General features: G+C 43.6%; 1 protein-coding gene across 1 annotated transcript in view; it reads left to right on the top strand.

Annotated features, from left to right (window-relative positions):
• Nucleotides 1-13,038, top strand: part of DNAH10 (dynein axonemal heavy chain 10) — a 49,408-nt gene extending 36,370 nt beyond the window's left edge. The window contains exons 59-77 of the mRNA XM_026037482.1: nt 32-253; nt 868-1,015; nt 1,534-1,813; nt 2,173-2,402; nt 3,278-3,551; nt 3,820-3,924; nt 4,426-4,580; nt 5,323-5,477; nt 5,702-5,885; nt 6,432-6,632; nt 7,785-7,994; nt 8,332-8,427; nt 9,104-9,275; nt 9,795-9,926; nt 10,211-10,422; nt 10,523-10,690; nt 10,962-11,142; nt 12,232-12,377; nt 12,812-13,038. Of these exons, the coding sequence (XP_025893267.1) occupies nt 32-253; nt 868-1,015; nt 1,534-1,813; nt 2,173-2,402; nt 3,278-3,551; nt 3,820-3,924; nt 4,426-4,580; nt 5,323-5,477; nt 5,702-5,885; nt 6,432-6,632; nt 7,785-7,994; nt 8,332-8,427; nt 9,104-9,275; nt 9,795-9,926; nt 10,211-10,422; nt 10,523-10,690; nt 10,962-11,142; nt 12,232-12,377; nt 12,812-12,958 (3,418 nt within the window). The 3' untranslated portion in view covers nt 12,959-13,038. The remainder of the gene's footprint in view (nt 1-31; nt 254-867; nt 1,016-1,533; nt 1,814-2,172; nt 2,403-3,277; nt 3,552-3,819; nt 3,925-4,425; nt 4,581-5,322; nt 5,478-5,701; nt 5,886-6,431; nt 6,633-7,784; nt 7,995-8,331; nt 8,428-9,103; nt 9,276-9,794; nt 9,927-10,210; nt 10,423-10,522; nt 10,691-10,961; nt 11,143-12,231; nt 12,378-12,811) is intronic.
• The last annotated feature ends 293 nt before the right edge of the window (nt 13,039-13,331 follow it).

The raw sequence follows: 13,331 nt of genomic DNA, 5'->3' as shown, positions 1-13,331 counted from the left end.
CACATCCAAAATTCCTGTATTTTTCTATCAGGTGGACAAAAGATTTAGAGGAATTCAAAATACGAAAAGTGAAGTTGCTTGGAGACTGTCTGCTCTGTGCTGCCTTTCTGAGCTATGAAGGAGCATTCAACTGGGAATTCCGTAATGAAATGGTCTATCAAGTGTGGCAAGAAGATATCCTCTCACGAGAGATTCCGCTCAGTCAACCTTTTAGATTAGAAAGCCTCCTGACTAACGAGGTTGAAGTTAGCAGGTATGTCCAATCAAGGAGTCCAGTGACTATTGTACATAGAATTGTGAAGTGGGAGTTTGGATCTAGATTTATAGGCTAGAGTTGGTACTGTGCATGGTGGTACACAGCTGTTTCAGCTATCATTTTACTTTCATGTTCCAAAGATGATGAGGAGACAAGCCATTTTTCTTCCAATTAACTGGGAATGTTTGTTGTAATAAACCTTTGCTCTCCAAGGATATTCACTGAACCTAGACACATGTAATGCCTTTTTAGAGTTCTTTTTTTTTCCCACTCCTATGAAGGTATCTACAATATGTGTTCAACCCAGAGCGTAGCAGGAGTATTTTCATAGACATCACTGATTTTTGGAATTAAAGCTATTCCCAATTAGTCCATATTTCTGCTACTGTAGCATTAGTCACTGCAGTGGTGTTTTGGATAGTGTAGCTACAAATGACTCAAAAACAAATCAGTCCCTGTTTTGAGACTGTTTCACAACCACATGTGGCTTTTGCTTCCTTTTATTACTAATAGAGTACTCAGTGGGTTGCATATTTTTGCTGACAAATGAAATGTGCTGCTGTCCACTAAGTTTTGTGTCCAGCCTGCTCTTTGATCCATCCCTTTCCCAGGTGGGTTTCCCAAGGATTGCCTCCAGATGAGCTCTCCGTCCAAAATGGCATTTTGACAACATATGCAAGTCGCTTCCCACTTTGTATTGACCCACAGCAGCAGGCGTTAAACTGGATTAAGAAGAAAGAAGAAAAAAATAACCTGAGGGTAAAGATGAAGGATCATTTTGTTCCTTTACTGGTTGCTTTGAAAGCTGAATAAGTATCTGTTACCTTGAACAGAGAGCTAGTTAAATATTGAAAAATGTGGTGATTATAAATATAGGTAAAGTATCACTGTCTGCATGACCTTCAGTTTTCTGAGTGTGGTGTTTTGCATGGGAGGTTGGCTAGCCTCAGTACCTGCAAAAATAGTGTAACTAAAAGGCAAATATTTAGCTTGTGGTTTTTCTCAGCTCCAGGATACAATTTTCCTATTGGACAGTAACATAGAGGCATAGTTGGAAGTTTGAAGAATAGTTCTCCGTATAGCAATTTTTCTCAACTCACAGGAAATACGTGCATCTTCGTTATTTTGTATGAGGGCAGTTTATATCATCTGTAAGGGGAAAGGCAGGTGTGCATCAACAAGCACCAGACTTAGTGCTGGCAACTATTATAAATTTATATTCTTCAGGAAATTGTTTATCAGTTCTGTTTTCATACCTTTGCATCATTCTCTTGCAGATGGCTTCCTTTAACGACCCAGATTTCCTTAAACAATTAGAACTGTCTATAAAGTACGGGAGCCCTTTCTTGTTCCATGATGTCGATGAATACATAGATCCAGTGATAGACAATGTCTTAGAGAAGAATATCAAAGTTGCACAGGGGCGAACATTCATTGTCCTGGGTGATAAAGAAGTTGACTATGACAGTAATTTTAGATTGTACTTGAACACCAAATTAGCAAACCCGAAGTATTCTCCCTCTGTGTTTGGCAAAGCTATGGTTATCAATTACACAGGTAAGCAAAAATGTGCTTTTAGTAACAAACTAGCAACTGTCCTGTAGTGCAAGCTTAAGGCCTTGGTGTTTATCTGAAACAATAATGAAGCTGTAAAAAAGTCTTACTCTCCCTTATTATTAGAATCTGATGTAATACAAAATTCTTCTTACTTCTCTCTTTTAGTTGAAGTAGAGCTAAGTATCTCTTATTGTAGCACTCATATCAGAATATATTGCTAGAATCAAAACGTAGTTATTAACCAAGTCCCTCTGTTGCACAGCTGTAGCTTTATAAGATGATGAAGATGAAATGTGTTGCCCAAAAGCTGTATTTGTTTTTAAAAAAGACTCTCTGCTGTCTACGTGTTCTATCTGTAGTTACACTGAAAGGCCTAGAGGATCAGTTGCTCAGCGTCATCATGGGTTATGAGAGGAGAGAACTGGAAGAACAGAGGGAGTCTCTCATCCAGGAGACAAGTGAGAACAAAAACTTGCTGAAAGACCTTGAAGACTCTCTCCTGAGGGAACTGGCGACTTCCACAGGAAACATGTTGGACAACATGGACTTGGTGCAGACCCTGGAAGAGACAAAATCCAAAGCTACGGAGGTAATGGCTCTGGGGTTTTAGGAAGGGTGTCTGCTTGTAAAACCTGTTCTTTCATTTTCATTCTGCTTCATCTTATCAAGTCCAAAGTAATGGTTCTTTACAGTTCTGAAACAAAAGGCATGTGATATATTTCTTTCAGATCTGAGATAGCAATTGTCCCATATCATATCAGATCTGAAATGAACAGTGAATCTATCTGTTACTTAGACTATAGAATCTATGTCCTTGGAATTTGTCTAGCCTTAGATGGGCAAAGCTGCTGCTGACCGATCATGTGTTGGTGATAGCCTGGCTGCTTCTTCCCTTTTCATAAATATACAGAGTGGGATTTACTTACAGTAACTTCTGATGTTTATAATACAGACTTCCTCCTTTTGAGATGCCTGACTAGATGCCCTGTGCAGTCAGCAGAGAGACATAAGCCGTTAGGGTGTGATTCTTCTCACTTAGTTCAGATATCTGCATTCCCATAAGATAAATCGTGTCTCAGTAGAGTGTCTTTCAGACTATCTGAATGGACGTGTAGTATCCAGGACCAGCCTGGATCTTCAGAGTGCTGTTTCCCTTGCCCTGTGAGATGTTTTTCTAACACAGCATTTGAAGATTACTTGTATTTTTGCTTAATTGTGGTATTTTTTTTAGTAAATATTCTGAATATGAGACATTACTAGTCTTTAGTAACTTGCATCCTGGTTTTCATAGAATTTTAATGCATGTTGACACTTGCAATCATTTTAAAACCTAAATGTTCACAATTCTCGTTTCAATGTGTTTAGCAATGGAATAGTTCTATTTATTGTTATAGAATATCTATGCCATGGATCAGTGCAGTAATTACACGTGGATAAGACCAGTGACAGACCATGTCTGACTAGGTGACTGAAAAGCTCAATCTGGCCGAGAAGACAGCGGTGGATATCGATCAGCTTCGAGATGGCTACAGACCAGCTGCCAAGAGGGGAGCCATTTTATTCTTCGTTTTGTCTGAAATGGCACTTGTGAACATCATGTATCAGTACTCATTAGTCTCCTTCTTGGAGGTTTTTGGACTCTCTCTTCGGAAATCCATGCCTAGTTCCATTCTTCAGAAGAGGTTAAAGAACATCATGGATACGTTAACTTTCAACATCTATAACTATGGCTGTACAGGTTGGTGTGGTTTGGTGATGGGCTATGTTGGGCAAATGCTCATTAAAGGCAATTTAATACCAATTTCAAGCAGCAAATCCTAGCAGTGGATCTCACATCTCTGGATATTGCTCCACAACTGTTGTTGATCCACTCTGTAAGGCCTGATCCAAAACCCTGTTTTTGATCAACCTGATCTTTGTGAGGTGATTTAGATGCAGGATTTGGATCTGGATTTAAAGTCTGTTCTAATTCCACAATTAAAAAAAATGTTTTCCTTTTAATGTAGGCTTGTTTGAGAAGCACAAGTTACTCTTCTCCTTCAATATGACTGTCAAGATAGAACAGGCTGATGGCAGAGTTCCACAAGAAGAACTTGACTTCTTTCTAAAAGGTACCTTGAATATTTGTATATGAATATATACCTATATTCGGCTATAGCTGAAAGATCTTTTAAAGATAGATTTAGATTAGATATGATTGTCTTTAATAGCTAGCATTTAGAGAACTCCCTTGCAGTTAGCTGAGCTATATCGGCTTATGAAAATGGTGGATTTTGCTGTTTGCAGTTGTTTTCACTTAGTTGAACACTTAAGAGACTAATCTTTCACTGACCATGTTGACAAATCTCCCATTAGCAGTGAAAAATTAGGACATTACCTCTGAGAATAGTCCTTACTGATTTTCTGAATGGTTTTGGAAAAGGTTGTAAAAATACAATTTTGGCTTTTGCCAGCAACGTCCTCTTCATTCAATGTCCTCTTCTCCTTTATCTTACTGTGCTTCCAGAACCAAATTTCTGAGCGGTTCCTTCTGTGCAGTGGGACTGTATGTGTGGTCATGAGGTGGAAGATTCATGGTCTGAACATTTACTCTGTTTTCTGTATGTGACTAGGCAATATTTCCCTGGAGAAGAGTGCACGAAAGAAACCCTGTGCTTGGCTTCCAGATCAAGGCTGGGAAGACCTAATTCACCTGTCTGAACTATTTCCTGAGAAGTTTGAATCTCTTGCAGATGATGTGGAAAAAAATCCAGATGTGTGGAAAAATGTATGTGCTTTTCTGCAAACCTGTTTTCTTTGTTTTTCTTCTGGAATTAAATGTTCAAGGATGAGGCAGTGTGCCATAGCACACCGCAGGAGGCTTTTTATGTCAAGGCCCCGCTTTTCTTCTTGACTTCAGTTAGTCAAGCTTAATCCCGGCTTATTTGAGCAGAATGAGATCTCTTATTTAACAAACAACTCCCTCTGACCTCCAATTTTTCCTCCATTCTGTTTTCCAGACAAATGCCTTAGATAGGTTTTTGTCCTGTTGAAGACAGTGGAATTTTTACTGCTGATTTCAACAGATCTCATTTTACTTTGTGCTAAATTGTGCTTTGATCTTCTTGTGGCAGAGAGTTGTGCAGTCTGGTTATAAAAACTGTCCTTTGTTCTGCCTTCAGCTTCATTGCGTGTCTTCTTCCTTTAAGAAATCTTTCTGTAAGTAATCTGAATGCTTTTCTGTTTGAAATGCTCTTTTCTGTATCTTAAGAGAACTGCTTGTCACAAAATGAAAGTTGGAATGTGTTTCTGGGCTTTATTTTTTGTATAGTGAAAAGCTTGAATATTTGGCATTCAGTTATTACAATTTTAAAAAATTCTTTATAGCTGATTTTCTTCCTTATTCTCCTCATGTCTCTTGGTTCTAGCCCCCTGTTAACGAAATTGCTTTTCTCTGTGCTCCTTTCCTAGTAATTTCATGACTAGATCCATATGATTAACTGGTGTTGTCTCTTATCTCCTTTCGCCAGTGGTATGATATAGATGCTCTGGAGCAGACGCCATTCCCCATGCACTACCAGAACAGCCTCACAAACTTCCAGAAGCTCCTACTTCTGCGCTGCTTCCGAGTGGACCGGGTGTATCGGGCAGTAACGGACTATGTCACTCTGACAATGAGTGAGAAGTAAGTCACTCCGTGGTTACAAATCAGAATCCCACTGTTCAGGTACTTCACACAAAACTGGAGTTGTAATCAGTGATATATTTACACTATTTGTCTAAATAATAGAGCTCAGTTTCTCTTTGTATTATTTCCATGTGCGTATACATTCTGCAGTGAACTTGGATGTGAAGTGGCTGCTTTTGCATAAATCAGCAGTTCACTGTGCTTCCTTCTCCTTTTTCCAGGTACGTGCAGCCCCCCGTGATCAGCTTTGAGGCCATCTTCGAGCAGAGCAGTCCTTACTCGCCCATCGTTTTTATCTTGAGTCCTGGCTCGGATCCTGCCAGTGACCTCATGAAGCTGGCTGAGCGGAGCGGCTTTGGCGGAAACAGGCTCAAGTTCCTCGCCATGGGGCAAGGCCAAGAGAAGGTAATTTCAGTGGGAGGGCAGGAACACGCTGTTTGCAGGAAGTTAGTGGCTGATTGCAAATCATAATCTTAACGTTATGGATCTGTCCAAGTTTCCTTCTAAATGCCTGCTCCATTCCAAATGGAATTGGTGGTTTAGACCTGACAGACAATTTGCCAGCCTGGGAAAGATGTTCTCCTTTGACCTGCAAGGGGCATTTAGCTGGTTGGCTGGTTTTACAGTTAGGGTAAGGGTGGATTCAGAATGATTTTGTCATCTGTGTTAAAAAATTTGAGTTGAAAGGATATTTCTCTGTAGTTTTTCAGAGTTTAATCAGTGACCCTGTCTGTCTATGGACATGGTCCACATGGAATGTCACGTGTCTACTAAAAAGACACCCTCTCCTTCCTGTTCACTTCCCGTTTTGTTACAGACATTAAGGCAGGATAGACACTAAGCCGAGCGTGCTCCTCAGAGCAAGAAGTTCAGGGCACTAACCCATGAGAGCCCTTCTGCTTTGGGGATAGAGGGAAAGCTCCTCACAGGTGGTTCTTTCCCTCTCCTAAGGTTGCTCTGCAGATGCTGGAGAATGTGGTGGCTCGTGGGCTGTGGTTAATGTTGCAGAACTGTCACCTCCTGGTGCGGTGGCTCATTGACCTGGAGAAGGCCCTGGAGAAAATCACGAAGCCTCATCCAGACTTCCGCCTCTGGCTGACGACAGATCCCACCAAGGGCTTCCCCATCGGAATACTGCAGAAGTCCCTAAAGGTAGTGAGCAGTGGGAGGACGTGTCCTGCCCCTCCTGCTCTGCAAAACAGACTGGTCTGGGGAGGAGCAGGACTCGAATGCAGCAGACTTGGTCTCTAGCTGCTTTTTGTCTTTGCAAGACAAATCCTCTTTTCCTCATCCTGTTTATATGGGGGTGATTTTTCTCTAGGTGAAAGCCGCTCAGCAGCGTTTCTCTGAAGTGTTTGTTTCAGAGCGGAGGATTGTCAGCAGATCTGGCGATGAGACAAATGCTCCTTAGCCCCCAATGGCACCGCTAGTGGGGAGTAGCTGGAGAGACAGAAATAGCCCTGTCAGGCCTGACACTGAAGCGCAGAACCGAGGTCTGTCTAGCCGGGCAATAGGGCCACCAGAGCAGACGCTGTAAGAGGATAATGGTTTCCAGCTGCTACCTCAGGCTGCAGCATTTATCACAGGCAAGCTGAGCTGATTAGTTTGAAGGCTGCTGTCCTAGTGCTCTTTCTGTGGCTGCTTCCTGGGGTTGCGGGAGCCACTCCTGTGGACATAACCACTGTGTGAGACACATTTGAAGGCAGTGGCACGACCCGTCCACTCAGTAGGTGCCCCAGGGCCTCAGTGGCAGCTCTGCAGTGTCCACCTTAGGCAGGGCCAAAGCTGTGACTAAAGACTGCAACCACCCCCTTGCCTGAGCAGCGAGGACAAGGGGTTGCAGAAGAGTGACCGTCTTGCCAGGAAGCTGCTCTGCCTCAGGTTCACGATCACCAAAGCCACAAAGGCTTTAGCCCTCCTATGGTAATGATGTGTGTGACTTAGAAAATGGGCTGTCAGGCTATGGGTAATATTTCAACAAATTAGATCTTTAAGTATGATAAATATTAATAATGTCTGCCCGGTTACATATCTATTTCTAAACTGGTACCAAATTTCTCTTTACATGAAAGTGTTTACCCTAGTATAATAAACAAGTCTATGTCCTCTCTTTAAATAAGAGAAGTTCCTATATTGGTATGAATTTAGAAAGCTGATTAGGTTTTTAAAGCTTGCACTATATATATGTATGTATACACACACTATCTATCTATCTATATTGCACTGAGAAAGCACAGTGAATTTACAATATGTATTCTTGAGGCTATTCAGTAATTAATGGCTTCCCTGATTGCTTTGATGCAGGTTGTAACAGAACCACCTAATGGTCTGAAACTGAATATGAGAGCCACCTACTTCAAAATCCCTCCTGAAGCCATAGAGCAGTGCCCACATCCTGCCTTTAAATCATTAGTCTATGTCTTGGCGTTTTTCCATGCTGTCGTTCAGGAGAGAAGGAAGTTTGGGAAGATTGGCTGGAATGTGCCATATGACTTCAATGAATCTGATTTCCAGGTAAGAAGCTAACGCTACCGGCTCATATGTTCTTGAGATGACAGATAATTTTTGAAAACTTACACTCTATCCAGCTGTAATTCTCTCTCACATTCGTATTTTCCTTTTTTTTTTCTGCTGCTGTGGTCACCATAAGGCCTTTAAAAATGAATCAAATTGCCAGTTCTTCCTGTTAGTATTACTTCCCTCATGATTTTTTAAATGGATTTATAACAAAATTTTTAATTATTTGAGAAAGAAATGCTTGTTAGTTTTCAAATAAGAACCTTGTTACTGGTGGTTATTTATAGCTAATTTGTGAACCTTCTGTTATGTCATGTTCTAATAAATTTATTAGGTCTGCATGGAAATTCTCAACACGTACTTGACAAAAGCTTTCCAGCAAAATGATGAGAAAATCCCCTGGAGTAGTCTCAAGTATCTTATTGGGGAGGTGAGTGCCCAGAATCTCATTAAGGAACTTTGAGGATAAAATAATCTGGAATAATGAAGATTCCCTTCTGCATGGGCTGTATCAAGGACAGCTGCCCCCGAATCTCTCCAGGGCTGTCTCGAAAGCCCTGTGCAGTCCTGAGCAAGTCACTTAATCTCATTGTCTCAGGGAAATTGGGCCATTGTGTGTAACTGCACAACAGGGGAGTTGAGGTTCTTAATTAATTTTTGAGTGAGGTTGCTCAGGGGATCTCTGATGAAAGGTACTGAACAGGAGAGCTGCACAGGGCTGCTAGCACAGGGGGTGGCCTCTACAAGCACATCTCAATACAAAGCTCTGGTGCTGTGTAGTAGCCACCAGCTCGACGTAGCTGCAGCAGCATGAAATCCTACAGGAAATTGTTATTTTGAGAGCTTAATCACGGCTGTTTGGGAGTTATTGTCACACATAAAACCACCAAGCTGGTTCTTAGGAGTGGCCCAGGGCAGCTCTCCCTGCACTTACCAGGATCCCACTTGGTGCCCCTTGGCAGGTGCCCGGAGCTGTGGTTGGTGTCCCTTAAGGGCCTCTCTGTTACACTGAGCAGTTCTGCAACAGCAAAGCTGCTGTTTGGGCCTTAACTGTATTTGCTGCCCAAAAAAGCCAGGGGTTTAATATTGCTTTAACTAATTTCTAGGTCATGTATGGTGGGCGTGCAATCGACAGCTTTGATCGCCGCATCCTGACTGTCTACATGGATGAGTACCTGGGCGATTTCATATTTGACACATTCCAGACATTTCATTTTTATAAAAACGATGAGGTTGATTATAAAATTCCAGAAGGGACTGTAAAGGATGACTTTGTTGGTAAGAAATGTTTTTTTTTCTGCCACATTATTTAGCACTTGGACACTAGACTATTTACAGTATAAATTTTCTCTTTATACGAGATAGCTGAAAGAAATAAAAATGTCAGTGTGTGTGTGTGTGTGTGTGTGTGTGTTGCAGTGTTATATAAGTGATGACAACACTTCTGCTTTGCATGAACAGCCCTTGGTAACAGCAGGCGAGCTCAGCAGCCACCTCCTCGCATTTCTTTAACTGAAAGCTCCAATAAGCCCCCTATAACGTATGCTAGTTTTTTAAAGATGGGATGTAAACAGGTGATGTGCATGTGTGTGTATATTTACAGATGTATACATACTTAATGCTAGAAATGCTTATTCAATGCCTAGTTTCCCTGGGTTTCAATATCCCTAGAGTATGAACATCAGCAGCAGGTCATGCCTGTGAGGTGAAGCTGTAACGAGAGCTGCTGCCGCCTCTGTGGGCACCCAGGGGCTGTGTCTTTGCTCTCGCGTTTGACGCTGTGTTTCTGTATTGCAGAGGAGATAGAGTCTCTGCCCCTCGCTAACACCCCGGAGGTCTTTGGACTTCATTCCAACGCTGAGATTGGGTATTACACGCAGGCAGCTCGTGACATGTGGGCTCATCTCCTGGAGCTGCAGCCGCAGACAGGTGCGATGAGTGTCCCGGGTGCGCATGGCGGGAGCGCTGAGCTCCGGGCCCTGGGACGGTGACACCAGCCAGGCCGGGACCCGCTGGGCTGGGCACGGGATGGAGCCCAGTCCTGGATGGGGCTGCCCAGGCTGGCGCCCGGAGACCCGGGATCCGCCAGCAGTGTTGTGCGGGGCGGGCAGAGGGCTTGGTGCCCCACACCAGCAGCCCCCTAGTTCTACAGAATTAGTCATAGAAGGGAGAAATTATTTGCCTTTAGTCTTACTAAGGCGTTTCTGTTTCAGGTGAATCTGGGACTGGAATCAGTAGAGACGAATATATTGGGAATGTTGCTAAGGACATACAAAACAAGATACCGCAAGTGTTTGATCTTGACCAGATCCGAAAGGTTTTTGGAATAGACATATCCCCTACTACAGTGGTGCTGCTGCAGGAACTGGAACGTTTTAATAAACTGATAATTCGGATGGCAAAGTCTTTGGCCGAGCTGCAGCGGGTGAGTAAGAGCCCGGCTGCCGCAGCCCACGGGTTCCACAGGGAACAGTCCCGGCCTTGGTGGTCCCTGCTCGGCACTTGCACACTCCCTGTCTCTGCAGGCCTTGGCGGGGGAAGTTGGGATGAGCAGCGAACTGGATGACGTGGCTCGGGCTCTCTTTAATGGACAGATTCCCGGCATCTGGCGGCGCCTGGCCCCCGACACGCTGAAAACGCTTGGGAACTGGATGATTTTCTTTAGAAATAGGTATCAGCAGTACAGCACCTGGGTAAGTGAGGCCTTCTGGGGTGCCTTCTGCTTTGTTCATCTGGGCTATGTGCTGCACAAATCAGTGCTGGGATGCAGAAGTCAGTAACCGTGCTCTGCTTTCAGTAAGTTTCTTTGAGCTAACTCTGGCACCAAGTCGGATGATAGAGAATTCCTACAATGATGGATGTAACCGAGGAGCCAGCGGGCAGCCCTTAAAGGCTTCTGCCTCAGGGCTGAGCTCTGGCTCTGGCGGAGAACAGAGCAGGGGCCGGTGTCTCCTGTGGCTGCAGGTGAACGAGAGCGAGCCCAAGGTCATGTGGCTCTCGGGGCTGCACATCCCCGAGTCCTACCTGACGGCGCTGGTGCAGGCCACCTGCAGGAGGAACGGCTGGCCCCTCGATCGCTCCACCCTCTACACCGAGGTGACAACGTACATGACGGCAGAAGACGTCACCGAAGGGTCTGGACAAGGTAGCTGTTTTTTTTTTTTTTCTTTTTTTTTCTTTTTTCCATTTTTTTTCCCCCTGATACTTAGAAAAAAAAAAACAAAGTAATTGGTCAAAGACAAAGAGTGAGCGCGAGCTGCCTAAGTGCCTGCTTAGCTTAACGAGTGGATTCATTGAGATTGTGCCTCCCCAGACAATACATTTGGTGGTGAATTTAGGAGTCTGCACAGCTGAGAGCTGGGAATTAGCTAGGCTCAGGTTCCTTTTTGCTGCTCATCTGCTCTATTCACTAAGTATCATTTTCTTGCTTAAGCTTATTATTTTTCTTTCATGTTGGGAACATTGCAGATCCTAATATATTTATAGAGATATGGTTTTTACAATGAATACTATATTTAAGCACACTTAAGCAAAAAATAAATAGCTAATGATAGCTCAGTTGTAAACAAATCTATGCACTTTCTAGGCCTGGCGATGCTGGCTGCTCTCATTACTGGTTGTAACAAACTCTGGGTGAGGGCCAGCTGAGCGGCTCCTGTGCACTAGAGCTCATTGGAAATAGAAGAGGGAAAAAGAAATCTCTGAATGTTTTTGCAAAATATAATTGGAGGGAAAAACATAAAGTCACCTCTAGGCTTTCCTTGGCTATTTATGTAGCAGTGAGCTAGCAAAAGATCTTGGCATTGTACGAGCACAGCCCTGTGCCCACGCTCCTGGTTCCAGCATGCTGACAAAAGGTGACAGTCCCATGGGATTTAAAAAGCTCCTTAGAGCTTTGCTGTTACTGGGGATATCACGCACTGGGGGGAGGAAAACTGCAAGCAAAGCAGCATTTATTCCTAAGAATGTTTATCATGTGTACAGCCCTTGAACCAATTTTCATTTGAAAAGAGACTTTTTTTTCCTCCACTGACAGAGATCATTGCTGAATTAAAGACAACAAAGTCTACAGAAAAATAGACTACTTTGTATTTCCACTTTGAAACCCTGTAGTGAATTTTGCTGAGCCTGCAGCAGCAAGGCAAAGCTGTTGCAAGGACAGCAGTTGTCTGAAGGAGCTGATTTTTTTTCAGTAGCTTGAGTTAAACAAGGTGCTGCCTTTGTGTTGTTACAGGATGTTTTGTTTCTGGCCTCTACCTGGAAGGAGCAGACTGGGACATGGAGAACAGCTGCCTTATGAAGAGCAAGCCCAAAGTCCTTGTGGTGGAGTTGCCTATTCTGAAGATAATTCCCATTGAAGCACATCGGCTCAAGCTCCAGGTACGTCTCCTTTGGGGACACGGGGCAGATTATTTCTGTATCTCAGCAGGTGGTAGTTCTTTACTTCCTGCAAGACGTATAGTATTCTCTCTATTTTCTACTGCAGGAAGTGTTTTATTATTTGCTAATACATAAAGTGCAGCTTAACACTTTTGCATCCACTTTTTTTTTTAGTGCTAGAGGTTGCATTATTTATTACTCTTCTTCCATTTAATATGAAATAAGCATCTTGGAAAGCTCTTCTAACCCCATTACTCTTTCCTTTATTTCCTATTTCCAGTTAGTAATGTAAATGTAGCTCAGTGTCTTCTCTTTTCAAGTTTGTAAGAAATCCCTGTATTAATTAGGCCAGTCCTCTCTCTTAAAGCCCTAGCCTGGGCATTTGAGCTCAGTTCCACGCAGCGCTGCGCCCTGACTCGCTGTCCTCTCTGCAGAACACGTTCCGCACGCCCGTGTACACGACGTCCCTGCGCAGGAACGCCATGGGCGTGGGCCTGGTGTTCGAGGCCGATCTCTACACCACGAAGCACCTTTCCCACTGGGTGCTTCAGGGCGTCTGCCTCACGCTCAACGCAGACTGACAGGGCCGTGGCAGGTACGAGGGTGGAGTTCCCACACGGAAGCTGCTGCTGGGAAAAGGAGGCCTGAGGGCAGGAGCGAGAAAACAGAAGTCAAGTAAGGCCAAGGATTCAGCAGCTTGGGCTGGGGAGTTTCTCTTATGAAGGAAAAAAAAGAGCACCTGACATTTTGGAAGGGTAGGTTATGAGCAGGCTATTCCACGTTGTGATTAGTAGTAATAAATACATGGGAAAAGTTTCTCATCATTTGCATTTTCTTTTAGAAACCATCAGGACAGCTGCAGGTACAGGTAGGAGGTGGTGAGTTAGTCTCATACACGCACACAAAGACTGAGCTTTGCCTGTACGGTTGTAAGGAGTGTTTTTAATTGCCCAA

The sequence above is a fragment of the Nothoprocta perdicaria genome, unplaced genomic scaffold (assembly GCF_003342845.1).
Source record: "Nothoprocta perdicaria isolate Ctin4 unplaced genomic scaffold, notPer1 scaffold_2, whole genome shotgun sequence".
Taxonomy (NCBI): Eukaryota; Metazoa; Chordata; class Aves; order Tinamiformes; family Tinamidae; genus Nothoprocta; species Nothoprocta perdicaria.
The sequence above is the reverse complement of the archived record's forward strand: the minus strand, read 5'-3'. Positions and strand labels throughout refer to the sequence as shown.